This window comes from Gadus morhua, chromosome 17 (assembly GCF_902167405.1).
Source record: "Gadus morhua chromosome 17, gadMor3.0, whole genome shotgun sequence".
In the NCBI taxonomy this organism is placed as follows: Eukaryota; Metazoa; Chordata; class Actinopteri; order Gadiformes; family Gadidae; genus Gadus; species Gadus morhua.
The window spans coordinates 18,207,269-18,223,684 of NC_044064.1; the positions used below are offsets into that span (position 1 = coordinate 18,207,269).

A 16,416-nucleotide genomic window follows, 5' to 3' on the forward strand; every position below is an offset into this window, starting at 1 on the left:
AGATGAGCTGATTTCCGGACCCCAAACAATATTCATATGAGAATATGCATATGAGAGAGAAAACCTTTGAGGGTGCTCTAGGTACGATTTAACCCTTCGTATGAGACCATTTCCATTTTGGTTCACTCCCAGCTATTTTCTGACCAATCAAGGCCTCTAATTCTCTGAGTGGCCCAGGGAATCCATCTTTCTTGTCAATCAATGAGAAATGCAGGGAGGGAGGGAGCAAAGTAGTTTTTTTTTTTTCTGATTGTTTTTTTTCTAAATCTGTCTCTCTCTCTACTACGCCAGTCCAACACGCAGCACTTTAAGCTGCCTGACTACGAAAAAAAACATTAAGTCCTGAAATCACGTTATGACGCAAGAACTGACAGTACAGGGCCAGTAATCGGAAACCAATAGCCAGACAATCATGACTAATTGAGAATTGCCCCAACGCGATTAAACGGATAAAAGCCTCTTCCTCTGGGAGAGAGGGGGAGTTGCCATTCAGCCGTATGACAACACATGGATGTGGAGCTGCATTTCATGTGTCATCCCACGCGACGGTTGTGGAACATACGCAGTCATCGACGCAACGTGAGACCTCGTGAGGAGAAACATTACCAGGCCACCAAACCAGAAGTCGTGGAGACGGCTCCTCTGGGGAGATGGGCCCCGTGTCATTTGTCACAGTGTCTACAAGGTCAGGGGCTAAGCAAGGGTACGATCCCCGCTCTATTAATAGCCGGCCCTGCTCTCACTGCAGAGCTCTGTGTTCAAAAGCTCACACACCTAAACATACACACACGCACACACACACACACACGCAAATGCAGACACACGCACGCACGCACGCAGGCAGGCAGGCAGGCAGGCAGGCAGGCAGGCAGACAGACAGACAGACAGACAGACAGACAGACAGACAGACAGACAGACTGACTGACTGACTGACTGACTGACTGACTGACATGCCCACAAACACACTATCCGTCAAGGCAACAGAGTCGCAGGGAGATGGCAAGGCCTGTGATTGGTCCTCTAACATACTCCACTGGAATCACTTTTCCAGTTGGACTTTGCACCTTACTTACTCTGTACCTTGTTTACTTTGCACATTTATGACCGATAAAACACCAAATAAGATGGGAAAAGCTTTGGAAATTTATTTACAACACTATTTGCATTGTTAGTAGCCAGCATATAAGATCAATCGGGCGGCGAATTGCATTGCGTATACGACATCCTGACGGAGAACTTCGAAGACTCGAGGGGTCTCCGTAGCTGCGGAGTTGTATTACGGAGTCGGAGTAGCATACTTTGGTCTTTAGGGCTGCGCAAATATTATTGACCTGCCTCGACTTGATAGTCTGTGATGTTTTTCATTTAGATCTACACTGGGCTTGTAGATGGAGATGTATGAGGTGGACGTTGCCATTAATCAGCGATTATGTTCTTGAATGTCTTGAATAAAATGAGGTACCTCGACTTAAGTATTGTTTTCTGCACCATAGTAAAATTAAAATGGTTTTAAGTACGGTTGAAAAATCTTCAATCAAATTAAAAGAACCCATTCTTGATTAATTTTGTTATTTCTTTACTTGAGCATTTCGATGTGGATGAACTCGCAGCAGGGGCGTTTCTAGGTTTCTGAAGCATCCGGGGCTTAGCCCAAGAGGGAATAGGACAGTGCGAGCGCGGTAAATTTTGTTGTATACTTTATTGTGCATGCACATTTTTTTTCATAATGCTTTCCCTAAATAAACCAAATAGGCAGGTAATTATAGCTTTGCTACCTGGCTGCTGCTTATCCCCAGACATCTAAAGTTCCATTCAAATTATTTCAGAGTAAAATGAATACAAGTGAGACAGACCTTACATTACCTATATCAGGGGTGTCAAACTCATTTTCACAAAGGGCCACTCTATGATGAAATGATAATCACACTAAGGGCCGACACGGAGTTTACTGACATGCCTTCTTTTTAATCCAAAAAGTAAAGACAACATTTCTATGAATATATTGCATACAACCTGCGTACAGGGTCATATAGGCTAGGTTAATTTCAACATTTTCGGGGACAAATTATAGATTTTTTGAGCGTCAAACATTTAATTTCCTGCATTCTGGTGGATTCTTATTCATCTATCTGTGCCTTTTCTGCATCATTTTATGGTGGAAATAATTTATTTTCTGTGAAGGAAAAGACAACATTCAGGTTCCTAAAGAAATAACTATTATGACATATAATGCAGTAAGTCTCTCATGCATCCTGGATTTTTCAAAACTTTCTGCAAATTGAAAACATATCACATGTTTTGGGTATTTCCTTTTTAGGAATCATGACTCAGCACCAGTGTTAACTATTTATGACACTTAACATTGGTAATGAAATGACAGCCACCATTGGAAGGGTGGGCAGCTAGCTAGTTAGCTAAATTATAACTTAAGGCAAAAGTTAGAAACAAATCATGTTAGCATTCATCCTTAGTCAGTCATCAATATTGGCATGCTATTTAGCCTCATAGATTGGCCTACTTACAGCCCACAGAAAACTGACATATTTTCTTCAATGCAAGTTCATCAATTCATGGCTTAAAATCTTGAATAGTAGAACAGAAATTCCTAGCAGTAAACTACGCAAGAGTCATAACAAATGGGAGAATGTGCGACGTGCGGATATGGCACAGGCTCTGCATGCAGCAAAATATTTTTTATTTTTATTTTATTTTTTAACAAAAAAGATTCGGGGCTAATCAAATTAGATCCGGGGCTTTAGCCCCGAATAAAACAGCCTAGTGAATCCACTGACTCGCAGGTGTGTCAATTATGGGGAATCATTGTAAAAGGGGGATTTTGATGGTTCTACAGGTGTGCACAAGTCCACTCTATAAACAATAGAATATATACTCACACTGAACGCAAGCAACAGTAGGCAGATTTAGGATGCAAAGGCACCATTCGGACCAAGTATTTCTTGAGCCGGCGAGCGCAGTTGTGTTAATCCTGGGGAGCGACATAGCATGGCTTGATTAAGAAGTGGTCTCTCCCTGTCTTTTCGGCTCCCTCTGTTCTCTATTTTTGTTTTCTTTGTCCTTGCAGAACATCCGGGGTGGTGGGTGTAACACCAAGGCCTGCGTCCACTGGCCGGTTTTGTCTGAGGGTTATTTATAGTTATAAGCCTCTCTCTGTTCCCCGGAACCAGCGCTTTTATGTTGGGTAAACAAACATTTCAAAGATGAATGACAGATGCTGACAGAAAATCAAAGGCTAAAAATTGGCTTGAAGAAAGATGGGGGAAGGCAGCCAGCCCAACGGGCTGTGTGGGACAATGTTGTTCGTGTAAGATAAAAGGTTGTAAAAAACAATGACAATTTACCGTAGACTCGTTGATATTTATTGAACACTTTTTCCTTTGCAGTCACGCAATGTGTCACATTGTTTTGCTGTGGTTATGGGGTATTTGGCTGTGTATCTTTCATGGAAATCAATGCCTTTTTGTAGTGGCTAGCGTTCAATAAGAGGCCTAATTCCCAGGAAACAACATTACCAAATGCCAACTAGGTTTGACAAGATGGGCCCTTTAGCGGAGGTCAGAGAGAGAGCGTTTGTAGGACACAGATTTCCTCCCGGATCCATCTGACGCAGAGCCCTGGTGGCGGGCTAAAGAGATAAAGAGTGCTGTTGGTGATGGCAGAGGGGAGAGGAAGACATCGCTAGAGCCCAGCCACTGTAGCTCTCTCTTGGGCAGCTGGGGCGTAGAGCAGGGGCCTCTACCATGGTTCCCATAGTCTAAGGAACGGTAAAAACAACAACTTGTCGGTTCCCATTCTTCTCTCGCTCTCTCTCTTGCTCTCTTGCTCTCTCGCTCTCTCTTTGTCACTCTCTCTTCTCTGCTCCGTCTCCATACAGTAATACTAAGCAGAATGATGATTCCAAACAATGAATTTGGGAGAGAAAAAGAAAGGAACGGAGGAAGAGATATGAAGAGAGAGATAGACAATCTCATGCATGCAGAGATAGTTTAGACAGCTTGCAGGGTTCAAGGACTAGTTGATCTTTAGAGCAAACAATTGTTTATGAGCGATCAGCTGTATCCGTCCAACAGTGTGTCGTTGGGTGCGTGTGTGGACACTTGGGTGCGTGTTCCATGTTTCCATGTTTGTTTGTGTGTGTGTGTGTGTGTGTGTGTGTGTGTGTGTGTGTGTGTGTGTGTGTGTGTGTGTGTGTGTGTGAGAATGTTGGATTGGGTTATAAGTGAGTTAACCATTCTAAATGAGGTGGTGGTCAAATTGACTCAGTTATGCCACAGTGGACGTTGTCTGGATAGAGTGAATATAATTGTGTTAGTTAGCATAAAATATACTTTCCTCGTAAAACTGAAACCACTGTGGTTTTAGAATGAAATCAGGCGACACCCTCTTGATTTAATATAAATTATTCATTATTCATTAGTTACCACTGTTTCATCCACCGAGCTACGTATCCTAAAAGACGATACAAAAGACATCGGAACTTTGAAATGTTAAGAAAGCTAGATCTGGTTCCAACTGGCTGTCGACTGGCACCCCACGTGTCCTCGGGCCAATAGCAGCGCAGGAGTGTCTCTGTGACCAGTAATCTCTGCACTGCACCTGAAGGGCTTTGTGGGTAATTGAGGCCAGGAGGCGATATGGAGAGAATACATTTCTATGGTATTGGAGGGGGAGAGAGGGAGAGGAAGATAGATGGGAGGGGGCTCAGCTCACCTTATCAGAGGCAGCAGATGTGTGGAGAGCCACTGTTTAAGTCCCCTTAATACTGGCTACTCCAGATTGAGTTGCTGGCCAACGCCTCACCCGACCATCTCTGGAAAGCCATTTCACTCAGATCATATCTTATATTTACTCAGTGGTCGCCTCGCCTGCTGAACACCCTCTACTGCCTTTCTGTCCGCCTCGTTTGACCAGCATAGCCCCCCACCCCTCCAATGTGATTCAAATGGCCGCTTTTAGCCAAATAAGTATTTGTTTTTGTATTTTTTTGTGCCCTTGTTTCCTTCTCAATGCATTGTGTTCCTCATGGAGCAGCACAAGACCTCTGGTGGATCTCAGCTTACTTTGCATATCACTTCCTGCTCATACAATATACTGAAAACAGATTCAAACTCTTTTTTGGACAAATCGCCACTCGTGAGCACCTCACGCATCGGTCCATCTTCCAGTCAGAAGTACAAGAAGAAATGTTTAGCAATCCGTTCTTTCTTAGATGTTAAAACACCCTCACTGTCTTGAAGTCTCTATGACTCCCAGGGATTATTTTTAGCAGACACAATATTTACATTTTCTCTTCTGCTTTCCCCCCTCTCTTTCTTATGCTTCCTTTCCATCACACCTGCCTTTTCTCTCTCTCTCTCTCTCTCTCTCTCTCTCTCTCTCTCTCTCTCTCTCTCTCTCTCTCTCTCTCTCTCTCTCTCTCTCACTCACTCACTCACTCACTCACTCACTCACTCACTCACTCACTCACACTCTCTCTCTCTCTCTCTCTCTCTCTCTCTCTCTCTCTCTCTCTCTCTCTCTCTATCTCTCTCTCTCCCCCCCTCTCTGTCTATGTCTCTCTCTTTGCAGGACCTTGGAGGGGGGAGTCCTCCCGCGAGGAACTGGAAGGGAATAGCCATCGCTCTGCTGGTCATCTTGGTGGTCTGCTCCCTCATAACCATGTCAGTCATCCTCCTCACCCCAGGTAACCCACGACAACCCCCATCCAGCCTCCACCCTATCCATATCCGTTGTACGGTCTCCATTACCAGTATGCTATATCTTTATCAACTAGTGATCCACCGATCGATTGGCCCCCCATCATTTTTGGTCAAGTATACGCCATAAACTCATTCTTAGATGTACAGATTGCATGAGCCGATCTTGTGACGAGAATCAAGACGGCCATCATCATGTCAAGTCACAGAGACAATTTCAGTTTGTCCTGTAGTTAACACAAGTCATTTCTAAATTGCCCTGATGCTCAATAAAGGTAGACATATCTTACCGATTGACAAAGCCAGGTTTGTTAATTTCAGTTATAGGAGACAACTAACCCTTGTGTGCCTCAATGACCCCGAGAGCTATGCTGGACCGGTCAAACGGTAGAGGCCCGAGAAAGAGCAATCCACTGGTCCTCCAGGTTGGGGGTTGAGCACAGGGCTAACAACTCTGTCTTGTAAAAACAAGCATGTTACGGAAACAGCAACAAAAGGAATCAACACTACTGGGCATGATGGACTTCCAGGGCTACTGTCAGGTGCTAGGATGAATGCCATTGGTGTAAGACGAAAGAAAACCAGTCGCAGGTAGTTGGAAGTTCTGAATGACAAACTTGAGACTAAGATAGGATTTTAAAATGTAAGAAAAATGCAAGATACAGTCAAATCAGCACAAGTGACATCAGAGATGAAAAGATACACTATTGTTATATTATGTTTAAGTGAAAGCATATGGACAGGATCAGGGAGACTTACAACAAGCACAGGGGAAACAGTGCTGTAATCAGAGAGGGATGACCACCAACATAGGGAAGGTGTAGCCATCATTTTGAAGAAAGGAGTAGAGAAGAGCTTGATAGAGTGGAATCCTGTCATCAGTAGGCTCAGGAAGATTAGGCTAAGTGGGAAGCAAAATATACACAACTATCATCCAGTGCTATGCTCCAGCAAATTACAGCGATGAGGACTTGAAGGATGAATTCTACTAACAACTTCAGGCTTTATTGGAAACTACACCCAGCCACGACATGAGGATAGTGATGGTGGACCGAAACGCCAAGGTGGGAAACAGCGTCAAAGAACATGACAGGGCGATGGGAAGGGAAGGTTAGCCGAGTTCTGCACCATTCACAACCTCGTCATCGGGGGTACCCTGTTCCAACACAAGGACATTCACAAACTAACATAGAACCCTCCAAATGGAATGGATAAAAATCAAATAGCTGATAAATGGCACCTGGAGACACTCATGCTTGATGTCAAGGTCAAACGAGGAGCTGACGTTGGTAGCGACCATCACCTGGTCACAGCTATGCTGAGAGTAAAGCTTAGAATCACAGGGAGCAGAAAGACAGCCAGAAAGCAATTTGATGTCGAAAAGCTACATGACACCAAGGTCACAGGTTATTTTGTGCTTCAACTAAAGAACAGATTTCCGGCATTAGCAGATATGTTGGATCATACAGAGCCAAAATCAGATGATATCAACACGATGTGGGAACAGACCAAAGCAGCCTATGTGAAGACCGGTGATGCCTGCCTTGGATAAAAGCAAAAGGAGAAGAAGAAAGGATAAGTGATAACTAATGGCAAACAATAGAAAATAGAAGGGCCATAAAGAAGATAGTAAATTAAACAAAGTCTGAACGGCTAAAGGAAAAATACAGGAAACAGTTCCAAGAAACAAACAAAGCAGTATGAAGGAAAGCTAGAGTAGACAAGCGGGCATATCTAGAAGAGCTTGCAAGTCATGCAAAAGAGGCAGCTAGGAAAGGGGAGCAAGGGAAAGTCTACAAGGTCACCAAAATAGTGAGTGACAAACACAGACAAATAACTGAGACACCAATAGTAGACAAAAAGGGTCAGCTCTTGACAACCGAGTCACAACAAGAAGCTTGATGGGCAGAGCACTTTGAGGGAGTTCTAAACCGACCACCACCCATAACAGAACCAGAGGTCCAGCATGCAGAAAATGACCTGGGAGGTGATATCGAACCACCAACAAAGACATTAATACGAACCACCAACAAAGCCATTAAGTCCCTATACCATGGAAAAGCCTCTGGCAAAGATAACATGAATGCAGAGCTTTTCAAAGCAGATCCAGACCTCGCCTCCAACCTACTTCGACCACTACACAAAACTATCTGGGAGACAAAGGAAATACCTGATGACTGGTTGGAAGGAGTCATCAAAAACAAGTACAAAAGAAGGGCAACTTGAGAGATTGTAACAACTGGCACAATAACATTGTGCAGTGTCTTACAGAGGCAGTAGATGAGAAACTCAGGAAAGAACAGGCAGGATTACGTTAAGGGAGGGGGTGCATTTAACCAGATATTTGCACTTCGGAACATCATAGAACAATGCACAGAATGGAAGAGGCAAATATACATCAATTTTATTGACTTTGAAAAGCATTCGAAAGCAGACGGCCTCTGGGACATCTTAAGTATGTATGGAATTCCACAGCACATATTGGACCTCGTCAAGACCTTCTATGCCAACTTCAAATCCCAAGTGGTAAACAGTAGCCTGGCATTCCAGGTAAAGACCGAAGTTAGAAAAGGATGTGTGATTTCAGTTTTGCTCATCAACTTCATTATCGACTGGGTGACAAACAGAAGAACAACAGATGACAAAACAAGAGGTATACGATCTTCTCAACGTTAGAAGACCTTGATTTTACTGATGATCTAGCTCTGGTCTCACACACTCTCCAAAAAATCACATCTCAGCTACTTTGCAGCTTTCTCAGCAAAACCCAGACAAACTCAAGTTATATCAGAGCTGCGTTCTATCCGCCCTCCTGTATGGCGCAGAATGATGGAGAATGACAGCAAGTGAAGTATGTCAATGATCAGTCTCTGAGAAGAATCAGTAGGATTTTTTGGCCCAACACTGTAGCAAATGAGGATCTCTTTAAAAGATGTCAGCAAGACAGCATGGATAGCATTTTAACAAAGCAGCGCTGGAACTGGATTGGGCATGTTTTGAGTAGAGCGCAAGACAGCATCCCAAGAGTAGCCCTTCACTGGACACCTGAAGGTAGAAGAAAGAGAGGATGACCCAAGACCACCTGGTGTCGCACAGAAGAGGAAGAAATTAAATCTATGAACCTGACATCGGGAGATGTCCAGAAAAAAGCCCAGAATCTACCAGAGTGGAGGCCCGTTGTTGCTGCCCTACATGCCAGGAGGAATAATGGGCAGTGAAGGGAAATAGGAGGCAATGACCAGCCTGCATGTCATTCCTTTTAGACCTTCGAAAAAAAGAGAGGGTTAACACATCAACATCGATAAATCCCCCTGTTTGTTGTCACAAAATAAAGGCTGGTCCGCGCTCACTCTTTCTGCCCAATGTGGACCGGGCTTATCAGCTGTGAGAGGGATTCTAAAACAATAATTTCTCTGAACGGCAAAACCCAAGCGTTACATAGACAAACGATGTGGACACAGAACTAATATGTTAACATATTTCTGGCGTGAAGCTAAACAAGCTTACACTTTCTAAGAGTGCTGTCGAGCCCCGGGCTGGGCTCGTGAGCGGAGCGGTTGACATTGAGTCTCATGGGCATTTATTTCACGAAGCTTTTCAAAGTTCTGGTATAGGCATGCTATATTGATCGGTGTAGAACTGTGAAGCTCCTTTGTATTGTGGTAATTTATGTTCAACATTTACATTCTCAAAGTTCTTAAACTGAATGACATTTGCTCATTAATAATTGCACCATAGGCTATCGGCGTCCTCGATTGACGACTTCAAACATAACGCACGAGACTGCAGGCTTTTACCGCGATAGCCTGTGTGCAACATGTGGTAAACTTAAATAATGTACACCTACTAATGAAACTAGTTGTAATACCACAGCAACAGCACACCACTACTGCTACTATTATTCTACATCTACCGGTAAAAAAAGTAACTTCTGGCTCATTCAGACCTGTGGTTGATTTAAGAAGATTGTAGCGCCCCCTTTTGGCTCTTATCACTTAGATCTCCAACATTTTGGAGATCTATCTTACAGTTACAGGGATACATATATGCGTGAAAATTTTGGAAACCTTTGACGAGTCAGAGGTTGAGATGTGGGCCATCAAGAAAATAAATAATATCCAGTACAAACACAACAGGTAGCCACAGATACTACTTATACAGCTTATAACTTTTACTACCACCGTCATCCCTATTCCTTTTGATGCTATTTTTTGTTATATATTTACTTTTGATTTGTTTTATATCAAAAATTCTAGTGGCTGTTTCGATAAAATTCATATTATTGCTATACAATTGCTTATACCATTAAGGACAGTAACAATAGTTAATAATACATATAAAAATGTATAAATTATTATTATAGTTATAATTTTCATCCATCTATCTTATGTATGGCCCATGCTATCCCGTAAAACATCAGTCAATGGTGGGTAAAGCGTTATTTCTCAAATGATCACAAAAGGCAATCTCACTCCCTATACAAAAGAAAATCAATTTGTAATAAAACGCTGCTACTTGTATCCAAAATGGCCGCAGGCGGCTGCTTAAACAACCGCACCATTCCCCTTGAGAATGCAGCGCCTACTTTGACGTGGACTGGCTGTTGTTTATGCACACTCCCGCACAGCCTTATCAGGGAGGGGCACCACAGCTGACATTCAACACAGTTTGGCCCCTCTGTTCTCCTACTGGCAGATGTCCCATTCAGACACAGCTGACTGTCAGCTTAACACAGTCTCTGTCTACTAATTACTCTACATTCATAATTAAAAATGATTTGTAAAGGTTGCTTCGATGGCTCAGAGCATGGCAGATCATATTTTGCAATACTAAATAGACCTTTGCCCATAACTTTACTTCTCTATTTTAAATGTGTGTGTGGGTTCTTTCTTTTGTTTATGCACATATGTTTTTTATAATGTTTGTCTTTATTATCTCTGTGTGTGTGTGTGTGTGTGTGTGTGTGTGTGTGTGTGTGTGTGTGTGTGTGTGTGTGTGTTTGTATGATAAGTGGGCTGTTCTGTTTGACTTTATCTGTTTTTGTATTTGTCTGTGCATGGGTGTTTGTGTATGTATTTATATGTGTGTGTTTTCATACTTGTGTTGATGTGCATGCACCTTTTCCATCTGCCTTGGAGATACTAAAATGCAAAGGTAGCATTGCCCCACAGTTTTCCAGCAAATTTAGGAAGGAAGGAAGAAAGCATGTCGCATTCATTCAAATGTGAAAGATAATGTATTACGAGTTGTGTATGTGTATGTAACCAAGTTTGATTTATAACATGTGCAATAGCAGATCCATGTGTAGATTGTGTGATGCACTTCCATTATTACAATGGCTATTGCTCATGCTATTCCATTGAGCTCTGAAGCTTGTGAAGGTGAGCAGAGACAGGTCCACAGTGTTAAGGGCCAATCCCAGGACATTGCCAAAAAAGCATCTCACCGATAGACTCAAGCTCATGGATTATCTTTTGCAACCTACAATGAAATTCAAAGATGCTGACAATATTAACACAGTGTATACCAAATATCATATTCATACATCCCTTGAAGAATGAAGCAAAAATAACAAAAAAGCCTGAATAATGCGATTACTGTTATTACTGTTAATTTACCCCATTGTAAACAATGCCCTTCTTTCTTTCACAGCAGACAGCCAGGCCGGGAGCGACACCAAACTCACCGTGGAGGACCTGTTCCGAGCGGAGTTTGTGATCCATGACCCGGAAGCTAAATGGATCAACGGTGAGTGACCTCATGAACTCTCGCCTGCTCCTTGTTTGTAAACATGGTGGAATTAGAGCTTGGCTAACACAGAAGCTAATGCCTGCTCTGGGTCGATCAGTTGTATTAGCCTCAGCTATACACAGCCGCGGCGGCCTATGTTTGGTCATATTGCAGCAGCCAGCCTCACTGCGGTAGCGAGTTGTAGTGACTCAGTGTGACTGCTGTGACAGCTGCATGGGCGGTTGGGTTTGCCTGACATTGATGACCTGAGGCAATGGCCCCCAATGGCCCGACCAGTGGAGCTGAGAACTGCCCTGATTCCCCAATCTCTGAAACATCAGTTAACGATCACAAGTAACGATACATAGGGAGTAAAGGTAAAAGCAGAAATATGTGCACTTCTAAGGAAAGCATGCAATCAATTTTGCGTGTATTGTAAAGAAACGCCACCACGGTCATGGTGACCTTATTTCTGGTACTACATCAGATTGGTGGATTGACCCTCTTTCAAAGAGGCATCATCGTAGGAGAAAAACAGATGTTCTAAAAATGATGGGCCTACTGCTTGTATGTACCAGGGCATAGGTAGTCTTCACTAGTTGAGACTACCTGCTCCCTGGATTCTAAAGTTAAGTAGCTGACCTATAGTTATAGTTTGTATTATTACTGTTTCTGTGGGAAAGCAATTCTTCACGGTCCGTAATCCCGAGGTCCAGCCCAGAGACATCGCTAAGATAAATGGGCGGCTCAGCTCGAAGAAGCACGGACACAAGAAGGACCGACTGGACTTCAGCGATTTGCTGCCAAACCTGTGTCTGTGCTTGTGCGTATGTGTGTGTGTGTGTGTGTGTGTGTGTGTGTGTGTGTGTGTGTGTGTGTGTGTGTGTGTGTGTGTGTGTGTGTGTGTGTGTGTGTGCATGTGTGTGTTTGTGTGTGTGTGTTGGTGAGTCAACTGGATCAGCCTCCACCCAAATCTCTGGTGACTGTCTGTTAATTGCCTCATCTGGCGATAGCTCCCTTGGCCCTGTTCAGAGTGGGTGGAGGTGGGGGTGGTGTTGTGTGGTTGGGGCGATCGTTTGAGGATTTTCCTTCATCCCCGTACTAGGATGCAGTGGGGGTGAGCTCTGCTAAGTCTTGGCATGGAGATATGGGCTAAGTGCTTAGGGAAAGGGGCTTATAGGTTGTTTGTGGGGCTGGGTTTTCTTGGCTTGTCATAGATGTTATATTGTAGCTCGAACAAACAGAATTATCCCCAAACCAAATAACACCTGGCTGTTTTTGAATAAACAGTTACGAAGCGTGGGCCTCCTGAACACAAGGCTCTCCGTATTCATTTCATCCATTATTCATAAGTCGCTGACTGCAGCACACAGACATGCTTCACATCCACTCGGTCAAGACTGATTGTTTAAGAATATTGGGTGAAATGTAAAAATAAAGAAACACTTCTTTGTTGACGCAAATGAAGTCCTGACATGAATACGGTCTGTTCCGTGAAAGGAGAAGAAAGTTTGTTGAAAACATGCAGAGGACATATTCTCATGCCCTCTCTCTATCAAGAAGCCTATCAAAAGCGCTGCCTAAACAGTGGGTTGTCATACATTTGGTCTGAGCCAAGCTTTTCCCAGGATCTGATTATGGAAATGTGTGGGTCTTGATTTATTTGCTGCCTTCTATCCGGCCGTATGCCGATTTCTTATTCGCTGAAATAAGGAATGGATTGTGAGGGGCTCTTGTGCTGAGGGTGAGAGACCTTAACGCACAACATTAAGTGCCAGTGAATTTGAGAGTTGTTGGATGCTAGCTCCTAGTTCATAGTTCATGCTCCTGACTGCTAGGTCTGCTTTATCTATTGCGGTCTGTCTGCATGCTGCATGTGTATCTTGCCTCTTAGCTCCTAAATCTGCCTCCTCATCCATGACTGTGTGTGTTGTTGTGTCTCCAGTGGTGTGGTCTGCCTGTTGGTCCTGCCACCTATAAATGGACTGCATTTATAGAGGGCTTTTCTAAGCAGTGGCCACTCAAAGCACTGTACAATACTGCCTAACATTCACCCATTCTTGCCCATATTTAAACACAGAGGGCGAGAGCCAGCGCGTCAGAAGCAGTCGGGTTTAGGAGTCTTGCTCAGGGACACCTCGACAATTAGCTAGGAGAAGCCAGTGATTGAACTATCTCCTAAGTCTTCCCTCTCACTCCTTTGTGTGTGTGTGTGTGTGTGTGTGTGTGTGTGTGTGTGTGTGTGTGTGTGTGTGTGTGTGTGTGTGTGTGTGTGTGTTTTTGTTATTGTGTCTCTGGTGGTGTGTCTCTGCATCAGCAGGTATGCTGTGTGACTCCTGTGCCTTGCTCCAGGGCAAAGGGAAGAGACACAAGGACAAGTCTTTTCTCTCCATCAATATTTCATCCCTGGGTGACATTTCTCCAGTATCTCTTCAAGGCCATTACACTCCCCTGAGCTGACCCCCAGCAGAGAGTGAGAGAGAGACTGCTCTGCTGTCAGTTATAAAACAAGCTTATAGTGATTTGAAGGGGGAGTTGGGAGAGATATAGCAGCAAGAAAAGTGGGAGGGAGATTAATTACTTGGATATCGACGAAAGTCCACGTTGTATTTTTATCTGACAGTTGCTTTGAAAGCCTTTTTCGTTCCCTCCTGTTTCAGTATTTTCTTCATGCCTCCATATGTGATTGCAGTATAGCGAGGCCATAAACTAGCACACACTGGATGTAATCATTGGGTAATAAGGAAATAACCCTTATGTGTCAGCTACTAGTGCTCTTGAGCAAATGGCTGATCCTCTTCCATTAGTGTTAATGACCTACAGTGGGAATGACCTTTTTATTGCTGAAGGCGTTTTATGAGCATCATTAAGCTATTAGACATTGACGGAACACTACAATAGTGCACTGCATGAAAAGTAGGATTTTCGTCAGTTAACAGCACTGTTGATGCCATGGATTTCAGGTCCATGACTGTTGGTGGGCAGAAAGCTACCAGGAACTGCCGGGAATTGGTGTGAATTTAAAATTTCCGTTAGTTTGACAAGCCCCTCCATCCCAAGGTCAAGGTGAGGCTTTCAGATGTCAATGACAATACTGGGAGCTATATTCAGTCAAGTTTTAATGCCACGTCTCGCGGTCCACCAGTGACATGCTGATCGATGCCTACAAGTTGGGCATCAACATTGAAGATAATGATAACGATAAACTTTAGACAAGTGTGATACTCTTGTTTGCTCTTTTACAGTTTTTGTCAGTCGCTTTGGTACATTTCTCAGATCAGAATTGAAATTGAATTTTTCTAAATCTGTCCTGAATTGGTAAATTGCTACCAGGTGAATCTTGACCTTCTCTAAAGAAGGGAAATGTGTGAAGTGTTAGATCAACCAACGATCAACCAGTTTACTGAAATAGCTCAAAGGTGCATCGCCTGAACCATGAACTGGCAAGTATATATATATAGCTGGAGCACAGCACAATGTTACATTGTCTGACAATGGAAGGACAAGGAATTGGACAGGGTCAACAGCCAGAGAGAAGAAGAAGAGGAAGAGGAGTGAGGCTGCGTGAGAATGAGAATTTGTGGCCCAACAGACAGGAACGTCAGGAGGTGTAGGAAGACTGCGCTGTAATTCCTACAGCAATGCATGTACAGTTTACCCTAAGGAGATTTTCCTATGTTCACATTTCTAGCAATGACATGGTCTGTCAACAAATTACAGTACAAACAGTCAAAGCGTAAATGTGAATCTTGTCCAGTCTCTTGCAATGAATCTCCCACATACACTAAGGTGTAACTTACAATTTACAATAATTGTCTTCAAAACGTCAGCCATAGTTTACATCAGTACACTGTTATATTGACAACATGACTAAGCAATTTGACTGTCTTCTCCGTACACAATGACACAAGGACTTGTCATTTTGATGGCACTGACATGTTCATTGACACAGATATTTACTTTTGAGAAACTAACTAAGAATTTTGACTAAGAGACTGAGACTGGCAAGAGACACCATGAAATCCATGGTGTTTTGCTATTTGTACGAATTTTTTGGAGGAATGCGCTTAGTGTTTTGCAAATTTCAATTCTGATCTGAGAAATGTACCAAAGCGACTGAGAAAAACTGTCTTTCTGGATATTGTTGGATGTTTGTGTCATGATGTGTTTGTTTGTGCATCAATTGAACTGCATGTCTACATATGCTAATGTGTGTGTGTTTGTGTATGAGATTCTGTATGTGTTTGGTGTGCATAGCGGCATACAAATACATGAGAGAGAGAGAGAGAGTGTGAGAGAGAGAGAGAGCGCGCGCGAGAGAGAGAGACAGACAGACAGACAGACAGACATGGAAAGGGGGAGCGAGAGTAAGAGGGAGAGGGAGATAAGAGCCTTCCTGGTGTATTTCCTGCTCCATCCTCATGTCTTGCTTTAGTTAAGACCTCCGGGCACATAAAACAGATAAAATATTGCAATAACTTTTAAAAATAGCTTTTTTCTATCTCCCACCATCTGCTTCATAAAAATGAATATTATTATTTTTCAAATAGTATTAAAAGTTGTGCAAATATAAATAGTCCTGCTCAATAGACCATTTTTACCAATCCCCGAAAGCACTAAATTCAAATAAAAGTGAATGATATCGTAAAGCCTCAACTACTGAGAAGTTGATAAGAAAAGGTGCAAAACCATTCCATGTGACCACAAACGAGAAACACCCATACCAGACTTAAAAGAATATGTCTCCAACAAAATAAAGTAAGAACGACCAGTGAGCTCCGGGATGATGATACCTGGGAAATCCTGGTCTTATGCAGCAAGTCAGAATAGAAAAGAAAACCATATGATAAAATGGTCTCCTTGAGATGCAGGGTCACACTGAGAACTATCGGAACAAGCAATGGTTCAAGCCTAATTTGCAGTCGCCGCCACGCGTACCAAACATCACTATAAATACATCAACAGTATGTAT

The 16,416-nt window shown here is 43.1% G+C and overlaps 1 protein-coding gene across 2 annotated transcripts in view; it reads left to right on the plus strand.

The window, feature by feature from the left end:
* The window catches only part of dpp10 (dipeptidyl peptidase like 10), a 251,431-nt gene that overhangs the window by 129,847 nt on the left and 105,168 nt on the right, over positions 1 to 16,416 (plus strand). For both annotated transcript variants that reach the window (XM_030338686.1, XM_030338687.1), the window contains exons 2-3: positions 5,587 to 5,701; positions 11,367 to 11,462. In XM_030338686.1, coding sequence (XP_030194546.1) covers positions 5,587 to 5,701; positions 11,367 to 11,462 — 211 coding nt within the window. The remainder of the gene's footprint in view (positions 1 to 5,586; positions 5,702 to 11,366; positions 11,463 to 16,416) is intronic.